General features: G+C 42.4%; 1 protein-coding gene across 2 annotated transcripts in view; it reads left to right on the top strand.

Moving 5' to 3' along the window:
* Positions 1–12,024, top strand: part of LRIG2 (leucine rich repeats and immunoglobulin like domains 2) — a 48,228-nt gene extending 36,204 nt beyond the window's left edge. The window contains exons 14-18 of one of the 2 annotated variants that reach the window (XM_019730395.2): positions 107–388; positions 1,727–2,176; positions 2,795–2,917; positions 4,588–4,878; positions 6,843–12,024. In XM_019730395.2, coding sequence (XP_019585954.2) covers positions 107–388; positions 1,727–2,176; positions 2,795–2,917; positions 4,588–4,878; positions 6,843–7,069 — 1,373 coding nt within the window. In that variant the 3' untranslated portion in view covers positions 7,070–12,024. Of the gene's footprint in view, positions 1–106; positions 389–1,726; positions 2,177–2,794; positions 2,945–4,587; positions 4,879–6,842 lie in introns of both variants that reach the window. The other variant, XM_019730394.2, reaches the window with a different exon arrangement.
* Positions 12,025–16,446: the final 4,422 nt, after the last annotated feature.

The raw sequence follows: 16,446 nt of genomic DNA on the forward strand, positions 1-16,446 counted from the left end.
GAGAGCATGTCTTCTCAAAGGAGTGGAGTCATACGACAGTTGCTGTTTGGTCTAACAGATTCATATTTCCCCCACCCACATTCTCTTGGTGATCTTCTTGGAACAGAGATGCCATCTTTCCTGAAGACTCCAATGGATCTGACTATCCGCACTGGTGCCATGGCCAGATTGGAATGTGCTGCCCAGGGACACCCTGCACCTCAGATTTCCTGGCAGAAGGATGGCGGCACCGACTTTCCTGCAGCTCGGGAAAGACGCATGCATGTCATGCCTGAGGACGATGTCTTCTTCATTGCAAACGTGAAAATAGAAGACATGGGAATTTATAGCTGCATGGCACAAAATATAGCAGGAGGCCTCTCAGCAAATGCCTCCCTCACAGTGTTGGGTATGTTTCCTGCTCCATGGGTCCCTGGTTTTGTGGGAGCTTTTTTATTCCAGGTCTATTCTTGGTCTTAATGGCAAGAAAAGAATATGTTTGAGATTTCAGTTGTTATCCTTATATATCTTCATCACCTTATTTTGTCAATTTATACAGGGTTCTGTCAGCCTAAGATATTAGTGGATCAGGGAACTGAAATGTGGGGAAATGCTGAGGGCAGAATTAGAAGTCTTTATCACATGAATTGAAAATTCAAATCCCTTTATCTTGTTATCTCTCTCTGTGAGGTTTCTACTCCATACATGTTTTTTCTATTCATTAGTGAGTTTGCAGTTAGGTTTTTCTTTTTTTTGTTTGTTTGTTTTAAAGTGTGTTTTTCCAGGACCCATCAGCTCCAAGTCAAGCACTTGTTTCAATCTAGTTGTGGAGGGCGCAGCTCACAGCGGCCCATGTGGGGATCGAACCGGCAACCTTGTTAATTAAGAGCACCGTGCTCTAACCAACTGAGCTAACAGGCTGCCCCTGCAGTTAGTTTTATACTGCTTCAAAGACTGCTTCAGACAATTTACCTGTTGTTCCCCTTAGTTCATTTAAAAAAAAAAATTAATAGAAAAACGTGACCTGTCTTGCCTGTTTTCCTTCCAGTGAGCTCCTCTTAATCCTGTGCTCTGGTAAATTGTCTTTTTCTTAAGATTTCCCCTGAACAAGCTTAATTTTTTCCTTATAAGAATACTTTTCTTCATTTGACTCAAATCCAAGGCAAAAATTGTACTTTCAGTTCTCTGTTCCCCTAGATGTTAAGGTTTTGAACATTTGTTGATTTGTGTTATTTACTTGTATAATCAGAAAAATAAGTTCATTGCGTTTGATTAGAAAAAAGGAGGGGAAGTCACTCAAATGCTTGTTAAAGATTTTGTCATGTTCTTGACTTTTTTTTATACTCATTTTTATGTAGTTATGCATACCTACTTGTTTTCACTTAATATTGTATCACAGAGTTCATCCTTTCACTGGTCTTCATAAAAATATCACATGGCTATGTACTATAATTAATCATTTTCCTGCTAGATTTTTAGATTTCTTCCTTTATTTTTAAAAATTACAACTAAATTGGTAGTAAACATGTTCATGTATAAATTTTTGAATTTCTTAGCTTAGGATAGTTTGCCCGAGGTGGAATTGCTGAGATAAGGCTTAGATTTTTTGAGGCAGAGGCATTTGCTTTTCTGAACCATTAACTTCTGATCCTCCCATGAATATATGAAAGTGTTTATTTCATTATAACCTCAGTCTGATTCAGTAGGATTTAAGAAATAAAATTGCTTTATATGATCTTTCTGTTAGAGACACCCTCGTTTATTAGACCCCTGGAGGACAAGGCAGTAGCCCGAGGTGAAACTGCAGTCTTGCAGTGCATCGCCGGGGGGAGTCCCGCCCCTCGCCTCAACTGGACCAAGGACGACGGCCCACTGCTGGTGACAGAACGGCACTTCTTTGCTGCAGCCAACCAGCTTCTCATCATTGTCGATGCTGGGCTCGAAGATGCTGGGAAATACACCTGCATTATGTCTAACACCCTTGGAACAGAACGGGGTCACATTTACCTCAATGTCATTTCATCCCCCAATTGTGACTCTTCCCAGAGTGGCATTGGGCACGAGGATGACGGCTGGACCACAGTGGGCATCGTCATCATCGTGGTGGTCTGCTGTGTCGTGGGCACCTCTCTGATCTGGGTCATTGTTATTTACCACATGAGAAGGAAAAATGAAGACTACAGCATCACCAACACAGGTGAGTGGTACCCAGTTGACACCTGTGACTTGTACTTGAGTCAGGAATGTAGTACAGGATTTACTGTAAAATGTGAAAAACTAAAGAGCTTTGATACTTCATGTGTGGTAGAAGGAAAAGTTTTTTAATTAAAGTGTTATATTTCCTTGATATAACGGAACCCCCCCGATGAATAATTTTAAGAATTTGTAGACACTCCCTGAAAACTTTGCTCTCATAAACATCCTACAGGTATATACCTTCTTTCCTCAATGCCTAGGGCCTATTTCTATTGTAATTTTCCTGTGGGGAAGAGTGGAGCCCTTATGACTGAGCTCAGTCTTTCACCCCCTTCACCCTGAAATCCTGTAAGAGAAGAGGTCCAGCCAAATAAATTGTGAAAGTGTGCCTAGGAATAAGATTTTAGGCTTTAGGTTTTGTTTCTTTTGGTAATACTTTTAAGATAAAACTTTGAGAAGAATTCTAGTGAGAAATGGTTTTAGGGGAAAATTCCAAGGTACATAATCTTTTCCTGTCCAGTAGTATCAAAGTGCAACACATTTGCAAAATAGTCTTCTGAGTGTTTGCTTAAATTGCCTGGCTGTATTTGAGCGTTACATGCAGATTTCTCTTTTGCAGAGGAGCTGAATCTGCCTGCAGACATTCCCAGCTACTTATCTTCCCAGGGAACACTGTCTGAGCCACAGGAAGGCTACAGCACCTCAGAGGCCGGCAGTCATCAGCAGCTTATGCCTCCTGCCAGTGGGTATTTCCACAAAGCCCCGGATGGTAATGACTGTTACATGTGCTTACCACTTCAGCCCTACCCCGCTGAGTTTATTTTTCAGTGTACAGTTTCCCCCTTTAACCTGGAGCAATATTTTGAAGTTAGATACTCAATGAAAACGTTTGGCTTCATGCAAAATAGGGTGAAAACTGACGAAAGTCTTAACAGAGAAGAAAATCATCTGACAGAAAGGAGACACACATCCTTACACAAGAAATTGGGAGGACACAACAGAGGCTCCAAAACCAAAGTGTTACTATGGGAAGGAGAAGCTCTGGAAACTTTTTCAGGTGTCTTTTATCTGATTCAGGCATGAGCACCCTTCAGACCATATCCAGGGGAGGTTTGTTTCTCCTGCTGACAGGTAGATAGATACTCACTAAAGTTTAAAGGGTGCTAATGATTCGCAGTGTTTATCGGAGAATGTCAGAGAGCGGTAAACTGTTCTCTACTGAAATGAGCCCGACTTCTCAACACTGCTTTTCTCCTCCCACTCCACCCTTCCCACAGGGAGTGACAGGACACGGGGTGAGGTGAGGGGTAGGAGGATTGGGTGGGATTCCTGGTTCTTCGCTCCAGCTACGTGGCCATGAACAAGTTACTTACGATCTGAGCTTCAGTTTCCTCATTTTTGAAGTAAAATATTTTACAAAGAACTTCCCCCAAGAGTCTCACAGATTCTTTCACCAAGTCTTTGTGGTGCATCAAGTCCTATAGAAATGAAAGGTGGCTCCGTTTCTACAGAGATGTTTTTAGGCTGGGTGTTAGCAGAGCTTTCCTGTGTAATCGATAAATTCGTTTTGATTTTGGCTTTCTATGGGAAGGGGGGGTATTGCTAACTTTTTAAAAGAATACTTAAAAGCCTTTACTCTTTGAAATTTATGGGAACTAACTACTGCCTTCTGGGTTAAACTGAATTACTTTTAGGTCTTTTCCAGTTCTAACATTTTGTCGCCTGATCGTGAATAAGGAACTCGCTCTTGATTCCTCAGTGTCTTTCCCCTTTCCTCATTCAGTTTTCAAACCACATAAGAGTCCAGGGAGCTTATTACTAAACCTCTGCCAAACACGTATTTGTCAGACAGGACTCAGCCGTCGGAGGCTTTCTCTAGGGTACTTTAGCAACTAGTGTTGCATAACCTCTCGACTCATGAAAGGAATATGGGCTTTTGGGAGTCATTATAACTCCTTATTCTCTGCTTTAGTTTGCTTAAGTCAAACATGGCTTATAGCCCAGTGCCAGCCATATTTTGACTCCCTTGGTTTGAGCATGACCTTATTCAGGCTGGACAAAGATGGTTTAGTGTTGAATTCAAGAGCATGGGCTCTGGAGCCAGAGTGCCTGAGTTCAGATTTCAGCTCCTCACTCTTCCAGTATGTCTTTGGGCAAGTTATTTAACTTCTCTGTGTTGTACTTGCCCCATCTGTAAAATGGGCATAATAATAGTACCTGTCTCACAGGGATGTTGTGAGGATTGAATTAGTTACTTCACAGAAAGACCTTGGAACTTCACCTGGTTTATAAAGTAAGTGTTGAATAAATGCCAGCTATGATGATAATGATGGCAGCTGCTGAAGAAAACTGATTGGCAAAGCCGGTTCCTTCACTGAAGGATGTTCGGGTTCTTTCCCATGTTGTCCTTAGGTGGCACTACTACCCGGGTCATCTGCTCAGATTGTTACGACAATGCCAACATCTACTCCAGGACCCGAGAATACTGTCCGTACACCTATATCGCTGAGGAGGACCTTCTAGATCAGACACTGTCCAGCCTCATGGTCCAGATGCCCAAAGAGACATACTTGGCACATTCTTCCCAAGATGCTGCTACCCTGGAGAGCCTGGTCTTACCAGCAGAGAGAGAGGTGTCTGCCTTTCCCACCAACCACGAGAGGATAAATGAGAAGAAGCTTCCCTCCACACAGATGAGCAATGGTAAAGGGCACAGTGGGTTTTGTTTATTTTGTTTTCACTTTCACCGCCTTGGGTTTTCATTCTGCCATTTAGGTAGCACTCTGATTTGACAGGAAGCAATCAAGTTGGTATAATGGAGTAATTAGCTACTGTTAGCTGGTGGAAAGTAGAGCCAGAGATTTTTAGAGATTAGAGTTACAAAGAAGTCTGCATCTGAAGGATGAAAACAGCTTTTGTGGGAATAACAAGACCACACCTCTGACAATTTAGAAGCCATATAGAAAAAGCTTTTAAAAAGCTTCATACAGTCGTTAATTTTTTCTTCCATCTTTATTTAAATGGCAGAGATTTGAAATGCTAAGGATGTAATTTGGGCATACTTTGGTGAAGGTTTTCACTGAGATTTTAAAATGTTTTATTTATTAATATTTACTGTCAGGTAAGTATTAAATGTCAATGTCACTTGGCAAGTGTTTGCTTTTGTCTGTGAGGAATTAGGACCGGGCCCTTGAGTGGGAAAGCAATTTTGGAATGGTGTCCTCGGTCCCACATAGCCCAGAAAAAGGATTATGTATTGTATTGTGCAGATGAGTCATTTGATAACTCAGTCAGTAAAACAAAACAAAACACTTTCAAGACAGTGAAGGACACATGCCTTCCTGTTCATCCAGGATTTTCATCAGCTGTCACCCTCTGTCATCCTGAAATGGAAAGACACTGGAGGCAGGGTAGGGTGAGAACCAGAGGTACACAGAGGAGGGCAGTGTAGGGTGGCGCTTCCAGGAACGGCTCTGGCAGGAGTAAATGACCTGACCTGGGACTTTTGAGATGTGCTCTGTTGTTCTTAATTAAGGGACCAACGCTAAAGATTTTAAAGAGGGTACAGATCAGGAAAAAGTATACTGTTACTGAAATGAGTGTCTTGTTTTTAAAGTTCAGTGTCCATGAAAGAAATGCACCAACATTGAATCCATTTTCCCGTGCATTGCATCCTTTCCCTGACTTCGGGGTATCTGACACGTTCATCTGATCGGTCAGGGAGGAGATGAGCAGACGCGAGTGTGTGGGTGCAGTGCGCATGCTCACCCAGGCTGCCCTGGCTCCTTGGTGCTCAGTGTTGGCTGTCAGCATCCGGGTCACCTCGGAGCTTGTTAGAAAGGCGCGTCGTGATCCCACCCGACCTGGTGAACCAGTGTCGGTATTTTAACAGCATCCCCAGGTTCTTTCTGTGCATATTAAAGCTTGAGAAACCCTGCTTTTGCTTACTTTTCACATGGGTTTTTTATTTTATTGTATTTCTGAGCATTTGTTTCCAGAATGTTTGGCTAGCTTTTTGTAAAATGCATCCTCATGAAGTTAATATAACTTCCAGTAAACAATCTCTGGGGAAAGCTCTCTGCTGCAGTAAAAAAGGAGAATGAGAAATTCATAGTTTTGAGACCAAAGTACAGATAATCTGATTTAAAATCGCTGCTTTTGGTTATTTTGTTGTTAGAATTATTGGCATGCTTGACGCTGGAGGGAAATGGTTGTTTATTTTTAAGACAATTTTTTTTACATAGGCATTTAATTGTTATTTCAAAATGTAATGGCTGCTCTGAATCAATTTTGATCTATGTATCATGCAACTTTCGTTACAATATGGATACTATTAGTCTGTTTTCCATGTGTCTAAAGAGTTTTAGTTTCAAAATTTTGTAGTAACAGAACCACTAATAGGCTAAAGTGGATGACATATAGCTTGGATTCGGTAAATAATTGGTTGAGTTTGTTGAGTAGAAGGGTTTGAAAGACCATAGTTCCAGTTTTTCTTTTTTTCAGTTGTTGCTAAGAAGATGGCCAGTATATATTTGATCTCCAGGTCCTTATTCAGGAATATTGCACATCTTTATTTCTTTGAGGATTTGGGTAAAAGAAAATTAAGTTTTAGAAAATTTATTTTGAGCCTGTCTTCGCCACTGATAATTTTTGTCTTTAATTCTCAGAAACATTTCAACGGCCTCTGTGGAACGTAAGCAAAGAGCTAGGCCTGCCTCATCTTCCCTTTTCCCAGCAACCGGTCCTTGAGTCGCCACAACTTCATGCAAATGAGGGCCTGGCAGAGAGTGGTCCAGACTGTTCCGCGTCCCCCACACCCTGTCACAGGTCACCTGACCATGCTTTTGATTTTAGTAGGACTCGGAATGTTCAAGATGGTAGTGAGGGCACATGAAACTCATTCCTGGATGAAATCTGGGCAGAGACCCAAATTAATTAATTTTGTATTTACTACCTCAGAGTTCAGAAGACACCCCAGAGTCAGCATTTGCTTTAGTCTTTGTCTACAATTACATCTGACCACACCAAGGTACCCCAAGCATTTGTTTGGGCTTCTGTCTGACAAAGAAGGAGTAATGGCTGACGGAAATGGGTACATCTAATAAGAATGTGCAGCAGGGGCCGAGGAAGATACAAGACAGATGTGCTTCCTGCTGGTTCCATGGGGATGTGCCCACATGTGCACTGCATATTAGGAAGAGGCTCGTTGCTGCTTCATACGCCGATGGTCTCAACCCGCAAAGTGACTCTGAGAAAACATCACTGTTCTGTTTTGCCTTCCAAAGAACAAAAACAACTTGGGAGCCCTCTGGGAAGTGCTCCTGAGCGTCCTTGGTGGTGTTTAGCATAGAGTTGAGGCTGGGGCTTTGATATTCAAGGTCTTGGACAAGAATCCCAGGCTTGACCCACTGTCACCAGGTCAAGGGGTTTTGTATTCATGTGAATATTTTTTTTGGGGGGTGATCCCTATCACCCAGGGATCTCATTGTAAATATATGTGCATTTATAAATAATTTTTGTATTCATTGACCATATGTGTTGGCTACAATGTAAATATTTTTGATATGCCAAAATTATATACACAATCCAGTTACAATATTGACAGCAGCTTCTCAGACCACAGATTTTTGTATATCTTGGGTTTAAAGTTTCAAAAATGTATTTGTTAAGTATATGTATAGAGGCAGGGTACCTAGCGATTGCGTACACACAACAATAATCTTGGTGTAATTAACCACTTCATACCTGAAGGTTCATACATCTCATCATTTGCCATCTGTTTATAAGTGCCAGGTAATATTACCTTTCTAGCATAAAAAGGCTCTTTCAAAAGACTAGCAGTCTTGTCATAGGCATATGCACATAGATAAAGGAAAACTTGTTTGGAGAATAGCTTCTTTCAACAAAGTACTTAGTTGAGCAAACCAAAGATTGCTTCTTTTCTGTGTTTGTTTTCTTATAATGTCTCTTCTACTGATGCACAGTGTATCTTAAGAAGGGAAGAGGGCATTCGGGAGTGGAAGAACATGCAGAAATTCTTACACTATAAAGCTTTAGAGTGGCCCTTGTTTTGTACAAGTGATTATTTAAGCCAAAAAGTTTTCCTGAATTTCTGACAGAAAGCTTTATTTAAACAAAGGACTTAACACTAATGGAATGGAATGAACTGAGGTTCTTTCTTTGTGCTTTCAGATTTCCTTACATAGGCTGTCACATTCTGTCCTGTAAATCTATTAGGTACTGATTATGAATAGATAACTTCGATCACTTAAGTGACAATATCTATTTCTGAGTCATTGTGCATTTCAAGGGTTCTAAACTCACATAGTTTCTCAGCTTTTTGCTAGAAAGCCTAGCTGAATTTCATACCGTGTTTTCCCGAAAATACGACCTAACCGGAAAATAAGCCCTAGCATGATTTTCAGGCTGACATCCCTTGAGCATAAGCCCTAATGCGTCTTTTAGAGCAAAACTTAATATAAGACCCGGTCTTATTATCGGGGAAACACAGTACTAGTTTTCAATCCTAAATTTTTCTCCGACAGGCAGCAGCACTTCTTTAGTTGTTTTTACCACTATGCCTTTTTTTCCCCTTTTTTAAACTGTCAGCCTCTGTTCATTTTCACTTTGAACGTCTTAAACATCAGTTTTCCTGTCCCTTCCGTGTATGAGCCCTCGTCTTACTTACTAGGTGGTCGTATAATTTGCACTGACCTAGACTCAAGAGGCTTGACGTAGTTCCTCGCTCTGCTACTTACGAGTTGTGTCATCAAGGGCCGGTTCCATTACTTCTCAGCCCGATTTTCTCATCTATGAAATGAGGGCATTTTACTAGATGCTCTAAAGCCCTTTCCAGCTGTAACAGTCTATGAATCTGTGATCCCTCCAGGACCAAGGAGGAGTATCCTACTCTAATGAAAAGCTGCTTTCATGAAATGTTTGGTTTGAGTAGAACAAGGGTGATGCTGCTGCTTGCTCTGACTTGAGCCAGATTTATTTCCTCTCTCGCAGGAGTAATGCTACAAGAAATACTCTTGAGGAGAAGAAATACTCTGCCTCTAGACAGAATCAGTAAATGGAGACGCTTGACTCCGTTGAAAAGCACCCTTTGCTCTCTAGAACAGCAGGTCTGAATGCTAGTGTTACACCACACCCAAGTTCCAGAATCGGGAGAGGTGTGCCCCAGCTAATCTGCGGCGAGTTGGTGACTCCTTTACCTTTCTCATGTGTTCACGGCTACCCCTGTAACTATACAGCACTCTCACTCACATTCTGAGACTCGCCTGAGTGAAAAAGAGTGCAGTTTAGAGCTAGACTGGAAGAGAGCATCAGCTGTTATGTGTGAGAGGACAAAACAGGCTGTGAACAAGCGTCCTAGGAAACTTCAAATACGACTGCTGCCTCTGCTCCAGCCGTGCTCGTTCTGCTGCTGCTGTCAGAGGCTGGTCTGCATGGCCAGGTTCTCCACGATGGCAGCTCAGCTCACATGGTTGAGATGTTCTCCCAGATGTTTCTGGCTTGCCTTCATAACTAAACAACTTGCTTAAAAAGCTAGTCAGGAATTTGTTTACATGTGAATAGCCAACCCCTGTGTCTTAAAAAAAAAAAAAAAAGTTTGATAAATGCTGATAGTAGGGGGAATTCCTGAAACTTCATACTGTATATGTTTTTGACCAAGCAGTGACGTAACTCTCTACTAGAACCAGGATCAGTGGCTCATCAGTGTTTCTTTCCAGCACTCTAATGTTTGCCTCAGGCCAGTTTAATCGGGGGTGTTGCAAGAAGCACCGCAAACTAAAATGCTAAGAAAACTACTCTGCCCCCGACTCAGCTACCACTTCCTATCAGGAGGGATATATACATTCTGTTCATTTATTTGTGCCCCTCTTAGACGGATTCTTCAAGTCTACCTGGAAGAACTAACATTATCCTTCCACTCCAAGCCTTACTGGCTTTCTGTCACCCAACAGCTTCTGAAATGCTTTCCCTAGTGTACAACTTATGATATAGAATAGGAACGAGCAGCACCCAGCCCAGTGTGCGGTCCCGTCTACGGCACCCCCTCAGAATGCTTTTTACAAAATGTATTTTTCTGAAGGTAACTTGCATGTTTAAAAACAGTTGCCTTCACATTGCCCATTCGGATTTTGTAAAGGGAACGTTAAGATGTCAAGCAACTTAGACTCTTACTCATTTCCCTAAGAAATGGGAGATACGGCAAAAGTCTTTCCTTAAAGGATTGTCATACAGAATAAGGATGAGATGCACTCTATTCCAGAAGACGGGGCAGTGTATTCAGTGGGGCAGAAGTTACAGGGAGGCGCTGTACGTTCTTGCCAGTAATTCTACATAAGCTGCTCTCTAACCGTTAGAATTTTCTGACAATTGGATACAGCCTTTTGTGGGAAAAGTACACACAGGAACTAAATAATCATCTGTTAATAGCATTGAAGAAATTTCTGCATTGAGACGGAACACAAGCAAGATGACTGTTAGGTCTCTGTTTTATCATTGGAAATCACCAGAAGCAATTTGGTGTTCTTAAAAATTGTCCTTCAGAATCCTGTATATGCAGTAAGTATAGAGCACTCAAGAATTTTTTTAAAAAAGCATTTTGGGTTTTGGTTGACAAAAGGAGCCTGTTCTGTATTAATGGCTGAAAACACGAAACTCTGGGCTTACTTTTCTGAGAGAATCTAATCTTATAACTAGTTATTAACACAAATGGCATTACCATAGTAAAAAATTTAAAAGCCTATAATGTATTACAACCCTCCCTTTTACTCTTTAATTTTTATTCCTGTTTCTTCTAATCAGTGGGACTCCATTTTGAAGGGGGTTGGAATTGTGTTCAGTTTTATACCGATATTTTACCCAAGTGAGTTCCGGCCTTTTCTATTCATTTGAATATCCACAGAAATGCCAAGAGGGTAACAGAGCAACAGAGGTAAATTTGCTGTCATTGTCACGTTATGCTACATCCTCCATTTCTTATTTTGCTTCTTGATGCAGATTACAAAGGTAATGGACCTTAAAGGTCGAGCCAAGAGTTTTTGGCAACCTGCAAGTAATGTTTCATTTTTCTATTACATGGTCTCTTTCCCAGTTCAGTTTGGCAAATATTTTTCTTTCCTGCTTCTTCTAACTTACAACTTTTTTGTTTGGAGTACAATAAACCAACATCAGTTAGCCTCAAAATTCTTTCTATTTTGGACAACTGCCTGGTTTGTTGCAAAAATAACAAGTTTTGACTTGAGAGATATATTACAAGCTGCTCTTAAGAAAACACCTGAAAGCCCACGAATCATCTGAAGGTTTTGTGGGTACCAAGGTGTGTGTACGCGTGTGTGTGTGTGCGTGTGTGTGTGTGTGTTTTAAGAGTAATATTGGACCTGCTCCCTCAGTGTTGTGTGGTGAGTGTTTTTTAGCAATCTTAATCTCCACCAGCGCGTAGGGTGAAGGTGAAAAACAGTGCGATTTGAGCCTGTTTTCAAATGTAAGGAGTATAATTACCAACTGTAACTGTCTTGAAAGAGAAATTGATCGTCAGGTGGTCAAGTGCTCTTGGAATATGTCTTGGCTACTTAAAGTGGCCTCTTGCTCTATAGAGAGACTCTTTGTACCCCATCCTTTCCCCAGTTCTCCTTTGTTCCCTTTGGGATGTCAGTCTGAGCAGCCCTGGTACCAGATGTCCCTGAAGAGAGAGAGAAGCCAAGGTGTCGAGTGTGGCCTTTCCTGGTATCTATTTATATTTTCTCACACATGAGAATGTATATTTTATAAAGCATGTGTTTGTCTACTTGTTTGTCTACTGTAATATGTCTTCAATAAAGCTAAAATACATCACAATTCTCTGGTCTTTGCATGTGTCAAGTACAGCAGCGAAATGGTGCATTTCTAAGTTTGTGGGTTTTGAGAGGGTCTCCAAGTCGCTGTACAAGTTAAATGGGAAGGAGTCCTGCTGTAGTTCCTGCTGTGTCTATGAGTCACACATGCCTGCACATGCCCCAGGTGCCCCCTGCACCCCCGAGGGCGGGCACTGTGTTCTCTGCCTCCCTCACGGTGTCGACCATGGTGCACGACGCCTGGCAGGATGGAAACAAACCTACTTAATAGTTCTTGAGAAAATAAGAGTGTCTTCTACACAGGGAATCATTTGAAGGCAGCATTTTCTTTTTTAAAAAATTTTTATTGGGGAATATTGGGGAACAGTGTGTTTCCCTAGGGCCCATCAGCGCCAAGTCGTTCTCCAACCTAGTTGTGGAGGGCACAGCTCAGCTCCAAGTCCAGTCGCCATTTTCAATCTTTAGTTGCAGGGGGCGCAGCCCACCATCCCATGTGGGAATTGAACCCGCAACCTTGTTGAGAGCTCACGCTCTAACCAACTGAGCCATCCGGCTGCCCAGAAGGCAGCATTTTCTAATTTGGTGAATCTTTGATTAACAAAATACTGGAAGAATGTCAGTATCCTGGTCCACTTCTCACTATACCGTGCTAGGGGCCGTTTTCTTTGAGACACTCAGTTTTTTGAAGGCTGGGGATTGCGCTGTGTACTTCTGCTGTGCTTGATTCTCTACGAGGTACGTCCCACAGGTGTTCTCTTACTTGAATCTCACAACACTCTTAAGGTGTAGATTGGGCAGATCGTTTTAATCACTTTTTGTAGTTCAGGAAACTGGCTCGGTGGCATCACTCATACAGGATCAAAAAGCTTTCAGGCAATAAAGTCAGGATTTGAATCCAGATTTTCTGACTCATTCAGGATTTTTTCCACTGTGATACCTTCCAGTTCTGAACTGAGTGTCGTGTCGAGTGTCTTCATACACATTTGAATAAAAACCCTTTTGGGCATTGATCACTTCCAAAATGGTGAAAGTTTGGACTGGAATGAACCCTGGAAGCTGATTTTTACTGTATTCCTGATAGGAGAACAGACTAGCATTTTCTTAAAAGGCTGGAAGGAAGAAAAATGCCACGGTCTCACTAATTTCTGTTTTGGAGTGTGATCTACTAGGACCCAAGTAGTGGCATCTGCTGACTGAGGAGAGTCACTCCGAGGGCAATTTAGAAGCTTGGAACCCAGCGCTTAAGCTCTTTCTGCTGCAGGACTAGATGCCACAGATTGATACTTTTGTAAAAATTCAATAAGGATGAATTTCTAGGAAGGAAAAAAGCAGGAAGTTCTCATAGATTTAACAGATATAAAATTGCCCTGTCAAACTGCTGCTTCTAGATGCTTACTCTTCATTTCTGTGCTTGGTCGTGGACCAGTAGCAAACATTTTGTGGAGAGAGACAGGTCTGCAGACCCTGTGTGGAGGAGCTGCTGTGACCACGTTCACAGTTGTGTCACGAAGACCTTTCTGGCACATTTCTGGAGGTTCTTTATTCTTGCTGGTTTGCAATGGTTGAAACTGAGAACTGGGCTTCTGTCTGGAGGCCTCCCTGACCAGAAGCAACAATGAAAACACCTTTTTGGCTCAGCTGCCTCCGCCTCTACAACGTCTCAGTGGCGTGCGGGAGTCCTTTGTAACATGCCACCTGTTCTCCAGTCCTGCTGTGAGACTGGCCAGTGCTGTCGGTGGGTTGCCTCAGGCTGTGACTTTTGTTACAAGGGAAATTCTGTCATGAGATAGTCTTAAGGGAAGAGGAAGAACATAGGTCATCGTCCAAAGAGGGAGGGAGATGGTCTGATTCTGCGGGGTCCGATGTGGACTGTGGAATCACTATGGTGAGGTGTCACTGGGGATGTCTCATCTGCCGCAGCCTTTGTTCAACCAATTAAGAAGTGTTTCTTGAAATCCCTAGGACAGATTTGTCACTTTATGTAGTTCACAGACCATCACCAAGGCTAGGTGCAAAGCACTTTGACAAAAAGAGGCCAATAGGAAGCATTAATCAATTCTTGCTAGGAAGAAATAATGCAATAATAGCAATACATCCGGCCGACCCCTTCCATATACTGTTAAGCACGTCACATACCTAACTTATTTTCACAGCAATCCCTTTGAGAGAGAGATTAATCCCACTTTACAGATGATACAGGTTCAGCAACTTGCCCAAATTCACATAATTAACAAGCAGTAGAAGCAAGGGTTGAAATTACGCTTTATGATTGCAAGGCACACGTTCTTTCCCCCTACTTTGTCCGTCTTTGTTACAGACTGAATCGTGTGCCGTAAATTCATATGTTGAAGCCTTCATCTCCACTACCTCAGAATGTGACTAGATAAGGTCTTTAAAGAAGTAATTAAAATGAGGGTTTTTGTTTTTTTTAGGGTAAACCCTAATCCAATATGGCTTCTGTCCTAAAAAACAGAAATTTAGACACCAGACGTGTGCGCACCGAGGAAAGACCATGTGAGGACACAGAAGGCAGCCATCCGCAGACAGACCAACAAGAGAGGCCTCGAGCAAAGCTGCCAGCATTTATCTTGGACTTCAAGACTCCAGAACCGTGAAAAAGTAAACCGCTGTTGTAAGCCACCCAGTCTGTGGTATTTTGTTATGGCAGCCCAAGCAAACTAATACAGTCTTCCAATAACCCAGCCAGGATGGTAGAATTTTCTTAGAACTCAAGCTAGGTGATTTACCTACAGTCACATGCTCCAAAGCTGACGCATGCTGTCTTCTGGTCCCAGTCAGGGCTTTAGATACTGAGAAGCACTGCAGAGAAACGAAATGAAACCCACGAACACGGGCTGGCATGCTGGAGGCCTGACGCTCTACACCTCCTCAGCCTCTCAGAAGTTCAAACAAAAGGCGACTGCAGCACTGAAAGATGCTTGCCAGAAAGCAAGAAGCTGACATGTGTTTACAGCATAAGTGATCATAAGTCGAGTGCATCTGGGAACAAAGCAGCGAACTATTTGGAACATTCCAGAGTGCGTGCTTTTAAGCTCCCATTTTATTCTCACCCAAGGAGAAACCAGGCTTTTGGATCAGTAAGTAGAATCCCATATGTGGAATTACTGGCCGTTCTTGAGTTACACGCCAGATCCAGTAGTTTAATGGTGTGTCCCTTTTAAATCCCCCATTAAAGCCAATGTGAATTCCAGCCTCAAAAACAATAGGCGTGTGGTTCAAGTCGCCACGTGATAGAACCTCGCTTGAATTATTTATTCTGGGTAAGCTCCAGAGACAAGTGCACGGGTGTACGTGCCAGGCCAGAAACAGCTAGTGCAGAGAAGAAATACTAGGTTGGTGCAAAAGTAATTGCGGTTCAAAATGCTAAAAATAATCGCAAAAATTGCATTTACTTTTGCACCAACCTAAAATAGATTTGTCGTCAAACAGTGAATTACTGCTGCTTCCGGGGCCCTGATCTTTATACATATAACCTGGGGGGGGGGGGGGGTGTCATCCAGGGACCACACAAATCCACACAAATAGGCTCTTCCTGAAAAGGAACTTACGGTTATGGTCCAAGTGTGTGATATTGAGAACTTCAGACACATGGAGAAGCACAAAATCATAATAAATTGCAGATTCGGGGGGGAAAGCAGTGTGGTGTTTGCAGGAGTTGTGCCTCCTCCATAAACACCAACTTTCTTACTTTTTCTAGACCTTAGTAGCCAATCTCACCTGCTAAATGCCTGCCAGTTCCTGGAGGTCCCTTGAGGGCAAAAGACTTTAATACCAAGGAAGGTACTAAGTTTGAAAACTCCCTTCTGTCTCCCCTGTTGGAAATCTCAGTGTGTTTTCCTTTGGGCAGCCTTAATTTAGAGACGGTCCTAAGAGCTAGCTGGCTGGGTACATTACTTTCCTCATGCCAGGAAAGGGATTTTGTGAAGAGACATTCCAATTTACAGAGACGACTGGTTCATTTTGCCCACAATTCCTTTCTTGTGTCTAATTTAAGTTCTAGCAGATGAAGACTTGTTAGTGAAATGGGTTTTGAGGCTGGTGGAAGAATTTAAGAATGGCATCGAATTTTTTTCTGTAGCTCTAGAAGGAGGGTGTGGCTCTTAGAATACCCTTGGTGTAGACAACAGACCTGCTCTGTGTTCTGTCCCCACTAAACCTCCAGTCCTGAATGTTCCTTCCTTCCTGCTGTCCTACGCTTCCTCCATCCCCAAGTAAAAGAGTTCGGGCAGGAGAAGCAAGAAACCAAACTCCCAAGGCCCCAACCTGCTGACATTCCCTTTAGCCGAGGCTGCAATGTTGTGCCAGGACAGCTGGCTGCTGGTGTTTGAGGGTTCCCTGGGGTCAGCCAAGATAGAATTTGATTCCCCGGGCCCTGCATTTACCATGTGGTTATTAAAAGTCAGTG

The sequence above is a fragment of the Rhinolophus sinicus genome, linkage group LG14, assembly GCF_036562045.2.
Source record: "Rhinolophus sinicus isolate RSC01 linkage group LG14, ASM3656204v1, whole genome shotgun sequence".
NCBI lineage: Eukaryota > Metazoa > Chordata > Mammalia > Chiroptera > Rhinolophidae > Rhinolophus > Rhinolophus sinicus.